Below are 17,293 nucleotides of genomic sequence, written 5' to 3' on the forward strand. Positions count from 1 at the left end.
TTTCTCCCGAAAGCCCCCCAGTACATAGTTGTATTATATTCTTCGTTGTGGGTCCTTCTAGTTGTGGCATGTGGGACGCTGCCTCAGCGTGGTTTGATGAGCAGTGCCATGTCCGCACCCAGGATTCGAACCAACGAAACACTGGGCCGCCTGCAGCGGAGCGTGCGAACTCAACCACTCAGCCATGGGGCCAGCCCCTGCTTGTTACTTCTGACCCTCTTGTTTGGATTTCTAAGCCAAGGCAAGTCTGAGAGATTAATCAGGCCTCCAGTAATGTATGAGATTTCACCTCAGAGACCCCAACAGTACATAAGAATTTGCTCATTTTGGAACCTTGATTAAGGTCAGCCAACTCCACCACACTTTCATCCTTGGCCACCTCTCAAAATTCAGAGCTCATCGGTACCCCTGTAATATTCCCTGACGCACGATTTCTCTTCCTTGACCCCAGCTCCCAATGCCCTTTCTTCTTCCATTGTGCTCTCCGGAACCATATTCCTGTTAACAGACTTCATTCATCCTTGGACCTCTCACAGAATGATCCAGTTGTCTCCCTAATGGCCAGGGGTTCTTAACCTGGGGTCCATGTTGTCCATGGGTACATTTCAGGGAGTCCACATACTTAGATAGGAAATAAACTACATCTTTATCTTTACTGACCTCTGAAATTTAGCAATTCCTCCAATTATGAATGTAGACCAAAAAAACACAGCAGTATTAGTACCTGTGATTTTTATCAATAGACATCAGAGATTTTTATAGCATATTACAGTTTATTGCAGATCTCAAGATATTTATGTTCATTGCTTTGAAATTATATAGTTATTAGACCTGCTGGTGGGTCTTTATTTAAGGCATCAATAAAGAAGCACATAAGTTACCGTATGACAAATGTTTTAATACTTTTAAAAACACGTTTTGGTCTAATGGGTTTCCTTTGTAATCCTGTGTACTTTACGTTATACATTCAGAAATACTATCTGAGAAGTGTCCACACGCTTCACCCTGCACAGTGATGCAGAGGCCTGCAACCTCACCCTCATTCCCCGAAGGGCAGTGCTTCCCCTGCAGCCTTTTTGAGTAAAAGACGCTTGTTTTCTAATGCCTGGCGTTTTATAAGGATGGGAGCAGAGGGAGGCCAGCAACGTGCTCCTGGTCCTCACTGCTGCCTTCAAATGTTCCTCCTGCATGCCAGCACCTGAGTCATTAGGTATCTATGAGGAGGATCACCCTGACGTGCTGCCAGAGGGCCTGACCTCCTCAACGCAGTAAATCTTTATCTCTTTACCAGTGCAGCTGCACAGCCATGCCCAAACCCCAGACATTTCACTCAGAACTGTGCCACCTCTGGAAACCTGACACTGTCGTATGCCCTGTGAGATAATAGAAAATATATATATTGGTCTCTGCCCCCAGTTCCTGGCACAGAGCTCCTAAAACCCTTGTCATTTCCTAAGTGATAAGAACACCAGGAGCATCTCTTGTTCTAATATTTGGTCTTTGACCCTGTCCCTGACAGAGAGCTCCTCAAACCCTTGTCAATTCCTAAGCGATAAAAGCACTAGGAGCATCTTTTGTTCTAATGAGGCGATTCTGGGTGGTTCCTGGATGGGGGCTTGTCACCAGAAAGACCAAGCCATGATGAGAAGCTTGGAATTTTCAGCCAGAGAGGTGAGAGAGGCTGGAAATGGAGTTAATGATCGATCTTGTGTACATGAGGACGCCTCCATAAAAATCCCAATAGCATGGGGTTCAGGGAGCTTCCAGACTGAATGCATCCATACTGGGAGGGGGGACACACCTCAGCTCCAAGGAGACAGAAGTTCCTGTGCTCAGCATCCTCCCAGATCTCGCCCTACATATCGCTTCATTTGGCTGCTCATCTGTATCCTTTATCATATCCTTCTATAAACTGGTAAACATAAGTAAGTGTTTCCCTGAGTTCTGTGAGCCACTCTAGCAAATTAATTAAACCTGAGGAAGGGGTTGTGGAAACTTCCAATTTGTAGCCAAATCAGGATCTGTGGGCCACCTGGGGACCTGCTACTTGAGACTGGCATCTGAAGTAGGGGGGCAGTCTTGTGGGACTGAGCCCTTAATCTATGAGATCTGATGCTATCCCCAGGTAGGTAGTTTCAAAATTTCAATTATAGGACACCTCGCTGGTGTCGTGGAATTGCTTGGTGACCAGAAGTGAAGTGTTCTGCGTAAAAGTAAAGAAGACACACAGGAGAGAAACAGTAGGGAAGAATTGGATTTTTCCCAAAATAAGAAAGAGGAAAACTGAGTTATTCCTTTATATGCCCTAACCACAATCTCCTTTTCTTCCAGTTCTCACATCCTATCTTTTGACACACCTGCTCCTCATCCATATTAACACTGATAGTCCTTTCTGTTTCTTTCCCCCAAAGCATCAGAACCCCCAGGTTTCTACTTTCTTGGCAATCTAGCTAAACCTCTCGTCCCCTCAAGGTTAGTCCTTCCTCTTGTGATCTGGATTCCAGATTCTCTCTTATTTACACACATATAATATGTGTGTGTGTTTTTTTTAGTCATTTCATAATCCCTCAAGTCACCAACCTTCTCGCTCCTTCCCAGGTGCTTTAAACTCATCGTCTCAAGGATTGTTGATCTCAAGGCTCTGCCCTCAGCTGGTCACTATCTGTTCTCCATGAATAACCTTATCTCCCCCATTGCTTCAATCATTTCTCTATTGGCAAAACCTAAACCTACAAACCTCAAGTCAAATCTCTCTCCTTCCAAATCCATGTGCCTCTGCATCCAATTACCAGGCACTTCCACTGGAATAAATTGAACATATCCAACACAAAGCTCTTTAGCTGCCCACGCCTGCACCGTAAACTGCTTCTCCTCATTTAAAGTCTTCCTTGTCCTCTTCCTCACCCTCCACATCCAGGTGGACCTACTTCCCAGCTAGCTCTCAGTTTTGTCTGACCTTTGCCTCCAGGTCCCACGACTGCTCATCTGAATTACTGCAAGGCTCCTGCTCTTCATATCTCTAGACTTGCTCCAGGTAAATTAATTAATTAATTCTCTACACTGGGGAAATGATCTTTCTAAAAGAACTAATCCTTCACTGACTTTAAGGGGAGACTATATAACAATAGAAAGACACAAGTTTTGAGATTCCAACCAACCTGGGTTTGAACCCAGTCTCCAACCTTGGAAAATTACTTAAACTCTCCTAACCCATTTGCTCATCTGAAAAGTAGGTGTGATAAAATGCTGAAAAGTCAGAATCAAGAAATCAAGCCCATGCATAGTAGATACTATGATACACACTAGTCTCTTAATAACTGGTAGCCACCATTATTCCTTCGAGGTAAAATTCAGACCTTTTAATATGATGGACAGAGTCTTCACGACCTTGCCTTGCTCTTGTCTCTCAGTTGTCTTGGTTCACCAACCCATACCTTCCACTTCAGCTACCTTGACCCTGCCATGTTCTCTCAGGAACCTGGTCTGTTTACAAGTGGCTGCCTCCTGTGTCAGGGATGATGCCTTAATCCTATCCTTCATATAGCCGCACTCCTCAATTTAAGTGTCAACTCTGTGAATTCACCCCAGACACCCCCTCACACACACCTCCCTGGATGAGACAGCCCTGCCCAGTACTCCCACAGTACCTTGTGCTCCCTTCCCTCATACTCTACTGGAACAGTCTGGTTATCTGCCTCCCTCTTGTACTACCTGAACTCTCTGGGGCAGGGCTCCATCCTTTATATCTGTGTTCTATTCCTGGCACACAGTAGGTACTCCAGAAATGTTGTTAACATAAAACATAACATGAATGGCTATACTAAATGAAACATTAAAAAAAAACCCACAGATTTCCTTTCAATTGGCTTCTGTGTTCAAAGATTTTTCCCATCTCCAAAAGTTGACTTTTACCACTAGGAATGTTGGAATTACAGTGAATCACTTAATTTTAAGGACCTAGTACTGACAATACTAGCAATAAATATTCAATATGAATATAACTTTATTTTTATTTTAGTCATTTTTCCTCATTCTTAAATCAGTATACTGTAACAGGTCGATGATAAACCAGCATAAGAAACAGCACTGACCACTAAACAGCCTCTAAATTATCAAATTGAAGACAATTATGGTTAAACCACCTATCAATAAACAGATGACAAAAACTGGCAGTGCAAGTCTTTGAAAGCTGTAGCAATAAATAAGTACTGTGCTTTGCTCACCAGCTTCACGTAATCTGTTCCCTTCTGCTTTTGTCCGGTTAGTTCTTTCACTTCCAGCAAGATCTACCAAGGACAACTGGCTTATAGTGATTTGTTCTTTTTCCTGAAGGGAAGATCATAATGTCAATAACAGAACATGAGTTATAAGTGGTTTACAATGTTCTTTAAATATATTCAAATCAGCACATTATTAAGTCTTATGAATATGGTATTTGCACAATATATAATGTACAGCAGGGGCAAAGGATACATGTTTTGGAGGAAGAGTTTGCTAACAGCACATGATAAATACACTCACGCGTTAATGCTTGTCGCCCACCGTCTCGTCTTCTATGCTACACTGTAAGCTCCATGAGCCCAGGGAGTCTCCATCTGCAGCACCTGGCACAGTGCCTGGCACTGAGCACGAGCTCAGTAAATGTCTACTAAAGAGTGAGCCTAGCACAGGGCTATCCTAAATTTTTCTGTAGTTATATATTTAATAATTTTATAATCTAATAACTTCATAATACTCTAATCTTTATCATAAGAATTGAAAGTCAAGAGGACATAACTGATATTGTAATGTGAGATGTGATTCAAAGGAAATCTGGTGTATATGGAGGCTTGACTTGCAGGCACTTTCTAGCTACCAGGTAGTGAGTGCTGACTGTACGCCAGGCACGGACAAAGAACTTCACACGCGTTACCTCCTTCAATCCTCACAACATTATGAAGTCTCCTACAGTTAGGTCAGACAGCTGGTAAATGAAGAGGAATCAGAGTTCAGATCCCAGTGGTCTTCAGTACCATCTCCTGCCATCTACAAACCTTTATGTATGTTTTGAATGGAATTACACTTTAATAGCTTAAAGTTACTAAATATTTACATTCGGGCCCAAATGCTGTTACTAATTGGTGTAAACCTTGTAGCGTGACAGGCCCAGCAGTAAACAGCGATCAGATGGGCGGCCCTACTGGCCTATCAACCAAGAGGAGAATGGTTCAGAATTGGCCATCTCCGGAACTGAACCTACCCTTCAGAGTTGACTGCTGACATTTAAAAACCATTAACTGAATTTCTGCATACAAAATGAGTCTTCAGAGATAAAACAATGAATCACGCTTTCTTACTTTATCTCTTCTATTAAAGAGATTTATAAAGATTTGTAAACCCTTTGCAAAGCAAAATTCCATGTTCTAAGATTTAATAGCCAGTCTCCCAAAACTATGTACACTATCTAATGGAACAATTAGAAAAAAGTCATCACCTACACATATATTAATTCAAAGAGCAGTCTTCATTGCCATGAAACCTCCCTGGTTTAACTCTAATTCCAAAAATTAAGGATTTGGTTAGAACAAGAAAAACTCCACACACTAAAAACTTTACCTGTAAGACATTGTCTCCATCTGCATCCAAGGGGGCCTGGACTAATTTAATGTTGAACACGCTATGGGAACGGCTGGACTCACGATTCAGATGTGTGTTAGCGATACGTCTCTTTTTCTGGCCTGTGATGATAGAGGAATCACTGATCAAACCTGAACTCAGTCATGTCCATATATACACTTTCTACTAAAAGAGTACTGCTGTTAAATTATAGTGGCAACTCTCAGGATTACATTTATCATTTTATATTTTTCTAATTTTAGCCATTTCTAACCTCGCCAGAAAACTTCAAAAGCTTCCTCAGTAGATTTCACTTCTACTTCTGTACATCCTGCAACATACATGTTATGGTTCTTATCTTCGCGAAGCAATTTAGATTGTGGAGGTCTATGAGAAAGAATAAAACATTAGTTTCCTAAATTATAAGATACCAATATCTCAATTTAAGACTAGGACTAAAATGCCAGGCAACATGACACCCATTCTTATAATGGGAATAAGCCTAAGCAAGACTGCAGAAAAAACATTAACCTTGGATAAGAATAAGGACACGTAGTCAAGATTAGTTACATAACAGGAGAACAGGAACCTATTTTGTTTTAAAAGCTTTGCGCTTATTTATTCTAAGAAAGCACATGAAACAACACTTACTAAACAATTAGAGATCAAAATGGTAGGACAGCAACATCACATGCACAGGTTAAGCATCAAGATCTAGCATTTTCCTAATATTAAAAGATCGACAGATGGAACTGGTTCTGACCTCCGTGTCAGCAAAAAACAAATTCAGAAAGAGTTTGGTCTATACCAGGAGTGGCAATCTTTTCAGAGTGGCTGGTCAAGCTCTAGTCTGAATGTCGGGATAAGGACGGGAAAGGGCGCTGCCTATGGGCCTCAGTCTTGGGGATGGTGGGGGTAGAAACGTTTACCAGCCGCCGTCACGCAGTAAATGGCAGATTTTTCCAGAAGTAAGACGGGGCTTTAGAGGTAGCAGCCAGACCAGTGCCAATGAAAAACCACCTACATGCAAACATGCCACAGATGCCAACCACTAGTATAACTGCACCCTTCTTAAGAAAAGAGACAACACCGTCACATACACAAAATCTGTGCTCCTCATCGGGGTGCTGCAGCTGTTCCACCTACCAAAGGAATAAGGTGTAAGTTACTGTTCCTACAGCAGCCGTCTCACAGCAACACGTTCTGTCCAGATTATGTGACAGTCACGATGAGTTGTATCTTAAAAATCCTCCACTTGTAATATTTCTTCATTGTAATAAAACACTAAATGTTAACCAGCTCAAAAAAGCAGGTTAAACACCTCTCTAACAAATTAAATCTGAATTCAGTGCCAAGTAAGTGCCATGCGAGTTCATTCAACAGGTTACCAGACAGGTCACAAGGCATACAAGTCACATTTGTCAGTCTTCCTTTTGTATGACTAAATAAAACCAAGATAGGCTCCTTTGAAAATAATCTCAGTGAGAACAAACCAAACAGCAACTTGGCACATGTGCAGACATGGAACTGATGGGTAGCAATGAATGACATCACAACAGCATACGAACATGGGTACGCACAAATGATACTTTGAAACAAATTGGAAAGTAATTAGCCTATAAATTGTTTAAAGTAAAAGTTGATATAGCAACACCTGTTCTCAGTCTAATGGTTTTCTAAATCCAGCTGTTTCTCCACTAATGTTCAGTTAGACATACACACAAAAGTTAAATATGACACAGATCTTCCTACTATTTATGTCCTGAGAGGCCTATTTAACAAAGATGGCATTGCAGATAAGTATTTAGCTTAAGAACAAAACCGTCAAGTCAGGAACAAGATACTAATGGTAGACATGAGATTCCAGAGTCAACGAGGGCACAAATGCAGGTTTATTGTTTGTGACACCAGGGTGTAACTGTCTTCATTCTCAGCAGGGCAAGACCCAAGGGAATCTAAAGAGTAGTCTTTTAACTCTGGCAGAATGACAACACAGATGTCACGTCATACTAATCAGTGATGGAAGATCTGTGAGCATTAGCTGTACAGACAAGCCTGAGGCTCCACTCTGTAGGGACTAAGACAGCTGGTTAAAGAGGCTACAGCCTCCCAATACTAAGTGTCGGGTTCTCGAAAGGCAGTCCCAGGGCACATCCGTAGGGACACTTTGTGCCGTCAAGGTCCCTCTCGAAAGAGCTTAGCCCAGGGCAAAGAGTCTTCAAAAGTAATGTCTAAGATGAATATTCAGGCCTCTCTTCTCCTTAGATGCCTTAACCACTGGTTCCCTAACACAGCTACATGTCTAGTTAATAATAAAACTGCTCATTGAGCGCCAACTGCATGATATACAAGTTATATCTCATTCTGAAGACAAAAGCAAGGACTATCCACACATACAGCTGAGGAAACGAAGGCTCGCTCAGGTGAAGGGACTTCCCCGAGGTTAAGCAGCTAAGAAGGGGATCTCTTCACTACTTACTTAGGCCTTATGGGATCAAAGGGCACCTCTTCCAATAGATCATATATGTAATTATTATATATTTCAATGTACGAGACAAATACACCATAGACACTATCTTCATCAACCTCTTCTGCTTTGCAAAAGTCTTGTACATTTATCATATCTGCAAACTCTGGATCTACTTGTCGTCTGAAAAAAGAAAAAAAAGCCAAAAAGTCTGATCTTATATAATTTGAGTCAATATCAAAAGTAAAGGATCCCAAGGGGAAACTAGCAGATATAACATAAATGACCTGCCATTACAAGCAGAAATGCAGAGCAACTGCGTTCATACTCAGGACCCCCTTGTCCTCCCAGATACACAGCACCCACTTTTACACCCTCTCCCACCCAGAGTGGCACCTTCTCTAAACAGATTCAAATAGCGTGCTCTAAACCGAAGAGAAGATGTCAGCACGTAAACTCACTTAAGAACATTCCTCAGCTTTGATCTCACTGAAGTCAACTGTCATGCTCGCCTTCCCTACACCTGAGGAAACCACCAGCCAAGTTCCCCTTGGGCCAGTGCTGTGCACAGATGTAGTCACTTACTTGCTTGAGGGGGTCTTTGGGTTGGGCATGGCTTCTCGTTTCTGCCGTTCTAACAAGGCGTCAACTTCACACTGTATGTCCATGCTGTTCCGATCGTTAGATTTAAAAACCTAAAGTGGGGCGAGTATCAGACTAGGATTTTTAGAATTTGACTTAGTGTTAAACCAAGACAACAGGCCCCAAATGGAGTCACTTGTGCTAAGCCCCATGTCACCAAACCCTGTAAAACTTAATTACAGTGTCAGCCTTCTCCCAGGAATGGAATCTTAAACCAGTGGATCTGGAATTAGCTGGTCAGCACTGGTGAGGTTATCTGCCCGACAGACCCCTGCCACCCACTAAAGGAAAGTGACCTTGCCACAACCAGTCCACTTTTTGCTAGTATAACTTCCTCGTCCCACCCTCCTGCCTAGAAAAGTCTTCCATGTTGTCCAGCTCCTTTCTATCTGCTAGATGGGATGCTGCCCGATTCATGGATCTCTGAATAAGCCAATAAGATCTTGAAAATTTACTCAGTTGAATTTTGTTTTTTAACAATAAGAAGAAACACATGTGAGAAATATTTAATATTTAAACATATTTAAGGTTTCAAAATATATCCAATGTTTTAGTTCTCCCTTAATCCTACTGTGTCCACAGGTATATTGGTCTCTATGTCAAGCGAAATAGTCGCAACAGAAAAGAAATACACTTACATATCGTTTAGCTTGAAATGACCCTATGCTGTTAAAGATCATGTCCAAACAACGAGGAAGCAGCCCTCCTTCCCCCGGAGAACCAGTCATCGTGTACGTTTTTCCACTTCCAGTCACACCGTATGTAAAAAGGAGACCTACGATGTAGCAAGTCACACTGGGTTAGATCTTAAAAGTCCTCCGCCTGTAATATTTCTTTATTATATTAAAAAACACTTAAAATTAGCCAACTCAACAAAGCAGGTTTAATGCTACCCTAACAAATTGAATCTGAATTCAAGGCCAAACATAAACCAAATACATAAGTATCAAAAAAGTTTTATCAGAGGGGGAGAAAAAGGAAAATCCAATAAAACTCCAAGAATCATACCATTCTTGCCATGAATGAGGTCATCTACCAAGGGATTAGCCACAACATCAAAGAGCTCCTTCTGGGTGGTGTGAGTGCCAAACACTTGTTTAAATGAATACTGAGTCTGTGGAGAAGGAAAAGATAAAAAGCACATAAATGGAATTCCACTATGTCTAGGCTAGAAATACATCTGTTTAAATTTATTCAGATTTTTTTTTTTTTTAAAAGATTTTATTTTTTTTCCTTTTTCTCCCCAAAGCCCGCCGGTACATAGTTGTGTATTACTAGTTGTGGGTCCTTCTAGTTGTGGCATGTGGCTTAGCCTCAGCGTGGCTGCCTCAGCATGGCTTAATGAGCGGTGCCATGTCCGCATCCAGGATCCGAACCAGCGAAACCCTCAACCGTCGAAACTGAGCACGCAAACTTAACCACTCGACCACGGGACCGGCCCCTATTCAGATGTTTCTTTATGAACATTTAAGAACTAGACAAAGAGAAAATATGAATAGTCTTTAAACTTGGAAGGCTTAAAAAAGTCCTGACATACCGAAATTATACTAATTATAAACTGGTAAACACTTACAGTTATAACCACTGAAGAGAACATAGACTTAGGCTGATTTTGTTTTAATTAACTGACAAAGAAGATCAAAAGGTATGACAACGATTCAGTCATAGACTTGTGAAAATCTTCAAGCATTACTTTATATACTATTTTACTGCTTTCTAATTTTTTATAAAGGTGTCATTTAAAATGGTATAGCAGCATAAAATCAAGAGTTTTGATGTACTGTTTTCTTTAAAACCAGAAATGAATTGTAAATATAATATCATCTGAGTTCTTATATGAAATCAATTTTAAATAAATTGTAACCTTTAAAAAAGCAATAATACTGGAGCCAGCCCGGCGGCATAGCGGTTAAGTTCACATGCTCCACTTCAGCAGCCTGAGGTTCACCAGTTTGGATCCTGGGCGCAGACCTACACTCTGCTTGGCAAGCCATGCTATGGCAGGCACCCAAAATATAAAATAGAGGAAGATGGGCACAGATGTTAGCTCAAGGCCAATCTTCCTCAGCAAAAAAGTAAGATTGGCAGCAGATGTTAGCTTAGGGCTAATCTTCCTCCAAAAAAAGTAATAATACTTCAATTATCAAATCTCTTTCAAAATATGATTACAAAGTATAACAGTGTCACCAAAAATATTATCAAACTCCTACTTAGAAAATTAGATTGGGGTATACAAACATATTTTTTCAATTTATTTTTTATTTTTTTTTTGAGGAAAATCAGGCCTGAGCTAACATCCACTACTAATCCTCCTCTTTTTGCTTAAGGAGATTGGCCGTGAGCTAACATCTGTGCCCGTCTTCCTCCATTTTATATGTGGGACACCTGCCACAGCATGGTTTGGTTATCAGCACGTAGGTCCATGTCCAGGAACCGAACTGGCAAACCCCAGGCTGCCAAAGTGGAGCACGCGAACTTAACCACTGCAGCACCAGGCCAGCCCCTACAAATGTATTTTAATCTAAGTTCTATTATTATTTATTATTATTATTCCATTATTATTTCTATTATTCTATTATTTCTACTTTTGTTATTTTCTAGTTCTATTGGATTGCAGACAAGACAATTGTTTCTGCAAGTTCTTGAATTCCTTACAGTTTTTATTTCATGAATGTCTATGCTATTTGGTGCATGAGTATGCATGAGATTTTATTATGAATCACAGCCTTTGCCAAGTGGGCCCCTTTTTCCTGTTTTACAGCCTTTACCTTAAATTCAACCTGCTCAGATATCAATATCATGCTCATTATGTTTTTAAAATTAGTAGTTTCCTGAAAGGAGACAGGTACAGATTAGTACTCAAATGTGTAATAATAGTGACAGCAGCAGCCGTGGCCATCAGCGCCAGCCGTGCCCCAGCACCGCCTGAGCACAGCAGTGAACCGTTCCGTTCTCACAGCCTCTGGGGGAGGTTCTTCATGCTCATTTTATAGCTCGCTAAAGATCACACACCAGCTTCAGCTGGCTCACTCTCGCCTCCGTGGAAGTTTTTACTCCAGTCCTGTAAACAGCTGTAGAGTTCACGAAAAGAACGAAGAATCACAGAACTGAAAGGATGCACGCAGGCTAGCGCTGAGAGGTCAGGCAGGTGAGTTCCAAGTGCTCATGAACAAACCCCTCCTGTCGGGTGACAAAAACTGAGGCCAAAGGAGGAACTTTGCCCAGAGCCATGAAGCTGGTTAGCATCAGAGCCATTTCCAGTCCAGTGCTCTTTCCATCATCCAATGTTGCCTTCTGTCACAAGGCAGTGAGGAATTTTAATCCCCATCAAATGTTTTGTACTGTTTATACATGCTTGAAATGAACAAAGAAGTGAAATTCACTAAATCAGTTTTCACCTATTTTACATCCTCAGAGGCTCACTCCTCCGTGAAGTCTTCCCAGACTACTCATCCATGCTTAATCCATATTTATTGAGTGTTCAGAGAACAGGACAGAGAAGGTGCATAGCCCCATTATACCAGGGGAAAGAGACAATAAACAAGTAAATACATCTCTAGACTGTGCTAAGTGCTATCAAGGAAGCAGACTGCAGACCAGGAGAGAAGCAGGGAGGGGTGCTACTTCTGATGGAGTGGTCTGGACACCCTCTGAGGTGATATTTAACCTGACACCTATGGATGAGGAGCCATCATGCTAAGAGCTGAGGGAAAGAGAAGCCCAGGCAGAGGAACAGCCCTGAAGCATGATTCTGGCTTCTCCCAGGAGCTCAAAGGACGGGAGGAGTACTCCGAGATGAGGGTGGAGACAGACAGGAGGCAGAGTAGCAGGATTTTGCCCATTTAAAGACTTTATTCCTTGAAAGGTTTTAAACAGGAAGATGGTAAGATCTGATCTATGCTTTAAGAGAACACTCTGGCAGCTCTATGGGAAACGGACTAAAGAAGATTCAGAGAGGAAGCAGGCAGTCCACTTAGACTTCAGTGCCACTCAGTAGTATGGTCAGCAAGCCAGCGCCCCTCTGAGAACTGTTTGTTTCAGGCTAGGAGGAGATAATTACACAAATTGAGAGTAATGTTCAGAAACTTTTGTAGCCATTTGACATGGCTGCAGCATCCCAGCATGTGATCAATGGGCTCACCTCATTGAACAGATTATCTGTGTTATCTAACTCAGATGGTTAGTTCCAATTGCCACAGAACTCTCAGTCTCCACCATGAAAAAAAAAAAAAAGCTGTTCCCTCACCACACATCGTTTGAGAAGTGCTGATTCTCGTGATTAATAACCAGGTTCAGACAAGGGTGGTGGCAGTGGTGAAAAAAATGAAAGGACAGTTCCAAGATGTGCACTGGAGCAGAAGTGATCAGACCTAGAGGAACGGGCTGTGAGGGGGATAAGAGAAAGGTAGGAACAGGGTGTCTGGCTTGAGCAAACAGACAGATGGTGGTGCCATTTACTGAGAAGAGAAGACAAGGGAGGAAGAGACTTAGAGGGGAGAAGATCAAGAGCTCCTTTGGACATGTAAAATTTGAGATGTCTATGTGACATCCCAGCAGTGGAGTTAGAGCTAGAGAAGAGGTTTAGGCTGGAGATAAGAATTCCAGCATTATTACCATATAGTTAACATAAAGCCATGGAAAAGGGCAGATAGAGAAGAGAGCCCTGGGTGTAGCTCAGCCTGGTATTTAGAGTTTGGAGAAGGAGGAGGAGCCAGTGAGGGATGAGACCCTGGAGCAGGGGAGACGGGAGAGGGCTTCAGGAAGGAGGGTGCTGCTGAGAAACAGATGAAGAGGAGGACAAAGAGGTGCCCACCACATCTGGCAGCAAAGAGGCTGCTGGTGGGCTTTTGACGAGCAATTTCACTGGAGTGTGCACAAACAAGTGAAGGGCAGCTCGAAAGTAGAGACAGCCTGAATTAATCCTTTCTCCTGCACTCCCACAGCCCGCCTCTTTCCACACACCTGTCTCTCTGTCTTATCTGTATGAGGGTTACTTGTTACCACCTGTGCCCCCAACTAAGCTATAGCTCCATAAAGGCAAGGACTGCGTCTTAACTCACTTTCAAAAAATCTTCCACCCTCCAGCTTAGTGCAACATGTTCGTTGAACTGAACTGAACTCACTTTGTTCAACATTTTATTAAAAATCTAAACATTCATGAGAAGTTGACACAAAGTACACAATGCCTATTAAATGTTATTTTAATCTCCACACGAGAGAGATATATACCTCTGCCTAGCACAATCACATATCATTCCACATTAAACTATCCCTAATATGTTCTAAAAAACAATAAATATCCAATACAAAAAATTATCTTCTAAAAGCAATCCTCTAACTCAAGTTTACCAAAGGTGCGTCTGTCCGTCGCAGAAATTACACGCGTTGGATATGGTAGTTATAGGGAAGTAATTAAGTCTTCCCAAAAAGTGGAAACATACATTCTGTTAAATTTAAAAAATAGAAAAGCCATTCAGAGAAGAACATATCAAGTAAAAACAGCTTGGTTCCAATAGGAATTACCTCCTTATAGTCTCCATTTCGGTTGAGTCTGTAACCCTCGGGAGTATGAAGCTGCACGGTTGTATTATTGATCACTTCTATGCAACACTCTTGATCAGGAAAGCTCAGTGGGCGCACCCTACAGTATACCTGAAAACGCAAGAAGGTTAGAAAACAGAGGTTGACTTTTTACCTGGCTTTTCATTTAAGCTTCCCATTTCATTCACTCAACAAATATTTGGTCTCTCAATTGAAGAGATCTATATGAACCTAGAGCTATGAACACCAAAACCTGCTACTGAAACTGTCAAATGCAAACAGATATATTAGATATGAGAGATTTTAAATGCACATAAAATTAAAATAATTTTGGATAACAAAAGTATCATCACACAGCTTCTCTTCACTATAATATTGGCACAATTTAATAAAGTTATACCACTACTAATATAAAAATCTCTAAAAATAACATATCACATAGTGAGAATTAGTTGAATAGCTGTTCGAATTCTTCGGAATTGGATGTTAATTAAAACTTGCCAGCTTAACACTTAACATAGAAATAAGTAAGTGCTGGATCTGAAATGCAGTCTTCTTAATCAGAGACAGGGCTGAGGAAAAGCTGCTCAGCTGTACGTGCAAAACATCTGGTTCCCTCAACTCAGAACAAGAGACACACTCTAGTGCCAGTGAAGGGGTTGCCCAGAGCAAACCCACCTTCTTTTATTGCCATTTGTTTTTAAAGGAAGCTCCCTAGCCTGAAACCAGTGAAGTACATGCAATTAGAAGCAGTCATTAGACTGAATTAAGCTGTCCTATACCAGAGTCTTTATGACACTTTTTCCAAAAAGCACAGATTTTGGGGTTTTTTTCAGGAAGCGTGCCCTCAGTTACTGTATAACATTTCAAAAGATGGGAGAGGATGCTCATCCAAGCAGAAAGTTCCCCCAGATGCCAGAGAGGATGAAGAATTCTCTGCAATAGTTGAAGAATATTTTTCATTATCTACCTTTCAAATTATACTTAGTTATAGGAGGTATGCAGTGGACAATCAAAGACTTCATTTTACTGGACTAATGAATCCTACATAGAAACAAAATTTCAAAGGTGGAACCTGCCTTACCCATTTAACTAAATGTTCCTTGACTCCACTTCCACAGCTCCGTCCCTTCCAAGCATACACACAGGACAGAATGGACCGAGGAAATACACACACATCAATTCACAGGGAGACCTTACCCCAACTGGGTCTTTAAGACTCGTTTGGGATCCTTTCTTCACTAGAGGTTTCCTGGGTGTCTTAGTCCTCCTGGTCATAGATAAAAAAAAAATTTCAGTTCAACACTAACATACAAAACCTTCACCTACAATTCATAGAGACAACCTTCTTAGGGTTTATAAAATTATTCCTTAGCAGTTCTAAAACACTACATCCCCAATAACATGAATAAGAATAACTTGCATTTGTAGCATACGTAATCCAAAAATAATTAAAATTTGGTTTGGGAAACATTTTGTACTGTGTTCCTGCTTACTCTTTGAACAGTTCTGTATTTAAAATAGCGTGTATATTTTCTTGAGCAACAATTTTACAGAGGCACTACAAATTTGAAAAATCTACCACTAATTGACCACACTCATCTTGAAAGGCATTGATATATGTGCACAAGCACACACACTGCGCCAACAGCCATTGCCAAGGCAGACTGACAAGCCATTAACTTCAATAAATTATGAAAATGCAGATGGAGGAATCCATTCTTTCATTAAGATTAATGTCTCTCCTTTCAAGGAACAACTGGTTATTGAATTCACAAAACTGTCATCCTTTGTCCCCAAACAAAATGTGCTCCCAAACTGCAATTTCTTGCTCGCTTAAATAGAGACAAAAGAAAAAGATATTTTGACTTATCTCACCATTTCTCTAGCACGCCACTTTCCCCCTCCACATTTATCTATAGGCTAGATGAACATTTAACACTAAAATTAAGTGAAATTATCAGCTTGGACTATAGATTATTAAAATATTTTCTCACTATCTTCCCAGATGAAACAGAAGTAAATTAGTGTTTTAAGTGCAAAATATTATGGTAGGTTTACTTAAACTCAAGTTTTTTTTTAAGATGACGACTTTGACTTTAGCCTCTTAAGAAAGTAAGCTGCCTTTTGCAAAGGACTAGCTACATGACGATGATAAAGTCAACCCTCTTCTTTGCACAAGTGTTTCTTCACCCAGCCAGCGGCTCAAGGAATTTTGCAGCGCCGACAGTGTCACCGACTCGGTGAGGAATGTGGGCGTTTGCGCAGGGGGCGGGGGCCGTCTGTGGCCAAAGAACCGAGCAAAAGCAACCAGCCTACGTAAAGGGTTGGCCTCCGCCTCAAGGCTGCCAGGCGTCCCCGGGGACTGAGACCCCCCCACACCCAACCCCCAACACGGAGCACATCACTAGCTCTCCACGCCAGATGACCCCGCCCGTGTGGCCTCCCGACCCGCACTAACTCGGCAAAGCACCACCCGGAGTGCGGGCGGCCGGCGAGGGAAGGAGAACAGAGAGCGGCGGGGCGGCGGTCCCGGAGCGAGGAGGACGGCAGCCCGGCTCGCCAGCGCCAGGGTCGGGGCGCCAACCTCCTCCCTCCCCCTGACTTGGGGCCACCATACCCGGCCGCGGGAGGCCAGGGAGGGGCGGCGAGAGCCGGGGGCGAACAGACGGGTCTCCGAGCCCGGGCTCCCACTTCAGGGGGCCGCGGCCCGGGCAGCCCGGGGCTCGGGGCGGAGCGCGGCGGGGACAGCGTGGGGAGGGCCGGCCCAGCCCAGCCCCGCGGCGCCCCTGCTCCGCGGCCCGGTACTCACGCTGGCTTCATGGCAGCAGGCTCCGCGCCGCCCCGACGCGCGCGCGGGACGCCGGGCTCGATCGGGCGGGCGGGCTGACGAGGACAGCGGGCCGCAGGGACAGGCTTCGGGCGGCGAGGCTCGGAGGCTCCGGCGCGGCGCTGGGGTAAGCCGGGCGACGCCGCTGCGAGCCCAGGTAAGCTCGCGCCAGGCGCATTTCAAACGGACCAATCAGCGCCAGCCAGCGGGGGAGGGGC

The 17,293-nt window shown here is 42.7% G+C and overlaps 1 protein-coding gene across 8 annotated transcripts in view; it reads right to left on the minus strand.

The window, feature by feature from the left end:
- Positions 1-17,293, minus strand: part of KIF23 (kinesin family member 23) — a 28,883-nt gene extending 11,590 nt beyond the window's left edge. For 4 of the 8 annotated variants that reach the window (XM_070622177.1, XM_070622172.1, XM_070622168.1 and 1 more), the window contains exons 1-11: positions 17,058-17,279; positions 15,446-15,515; positions 14,228-14,356; positions 9,713-9,818; positions 9,343-9,479; positions 8,648-8,757; positions 8,075-8,245; positions 6,696-6,737; positions 5,870-5,982; positions 5,596-5,717; positions 4,224-4,326 (exon numbers count right to left, since the gene is read on the minus strand). In XM_070622177.1, the coding sequence (XP_070478278.1) occupies positions 4,224-4,326; positions 5,596-5,717; positions 5,870-5,982; positions 6,696-6,737; positions 8,075-8,245; positions 8,648-8,757; positions 9,343-9,479; positions 9,713-9,818; positions 14,228-14,356; positions 15,446-15,515; positions 17,058-17,068 (1,114 nt within the window). In that variant the 5' untranslated portion in view covers positions 17,069-17,279. Of the gene's footprint in view, positions 1-4,223; positions 4,327-5,595; positions 5,718-5,869; positions 5,983-6,695; positions 6,738-8,074; positions 8,246-8,647; positions 8,758-9,342; positions 9,480-9,712; positions 9,819-14,227; positions 14,357-15,445; positions 15,516-16,865 lie in introns of all 8 variants that reach the window. The other 4 variants (XM_008541567.2, XM_008541557.2, XM_070622174.1 and 1 more) reach the window with 3 other exon arrangements.

This window comes from Equus przewalskii, chromosome 1, assembly GCF_037783145.1.
Source record: "Equus przewalskii isolate Varuska chromosome 1, EquPr2, whole genome shotgun sequence".
NCBI classification, from domain to species: domain Eukaryota; kingdom Metazoa; phylum Chordata; class Mammalia; order Perissodactyla; family Equidae; genus Equus; species Equus przewalskii.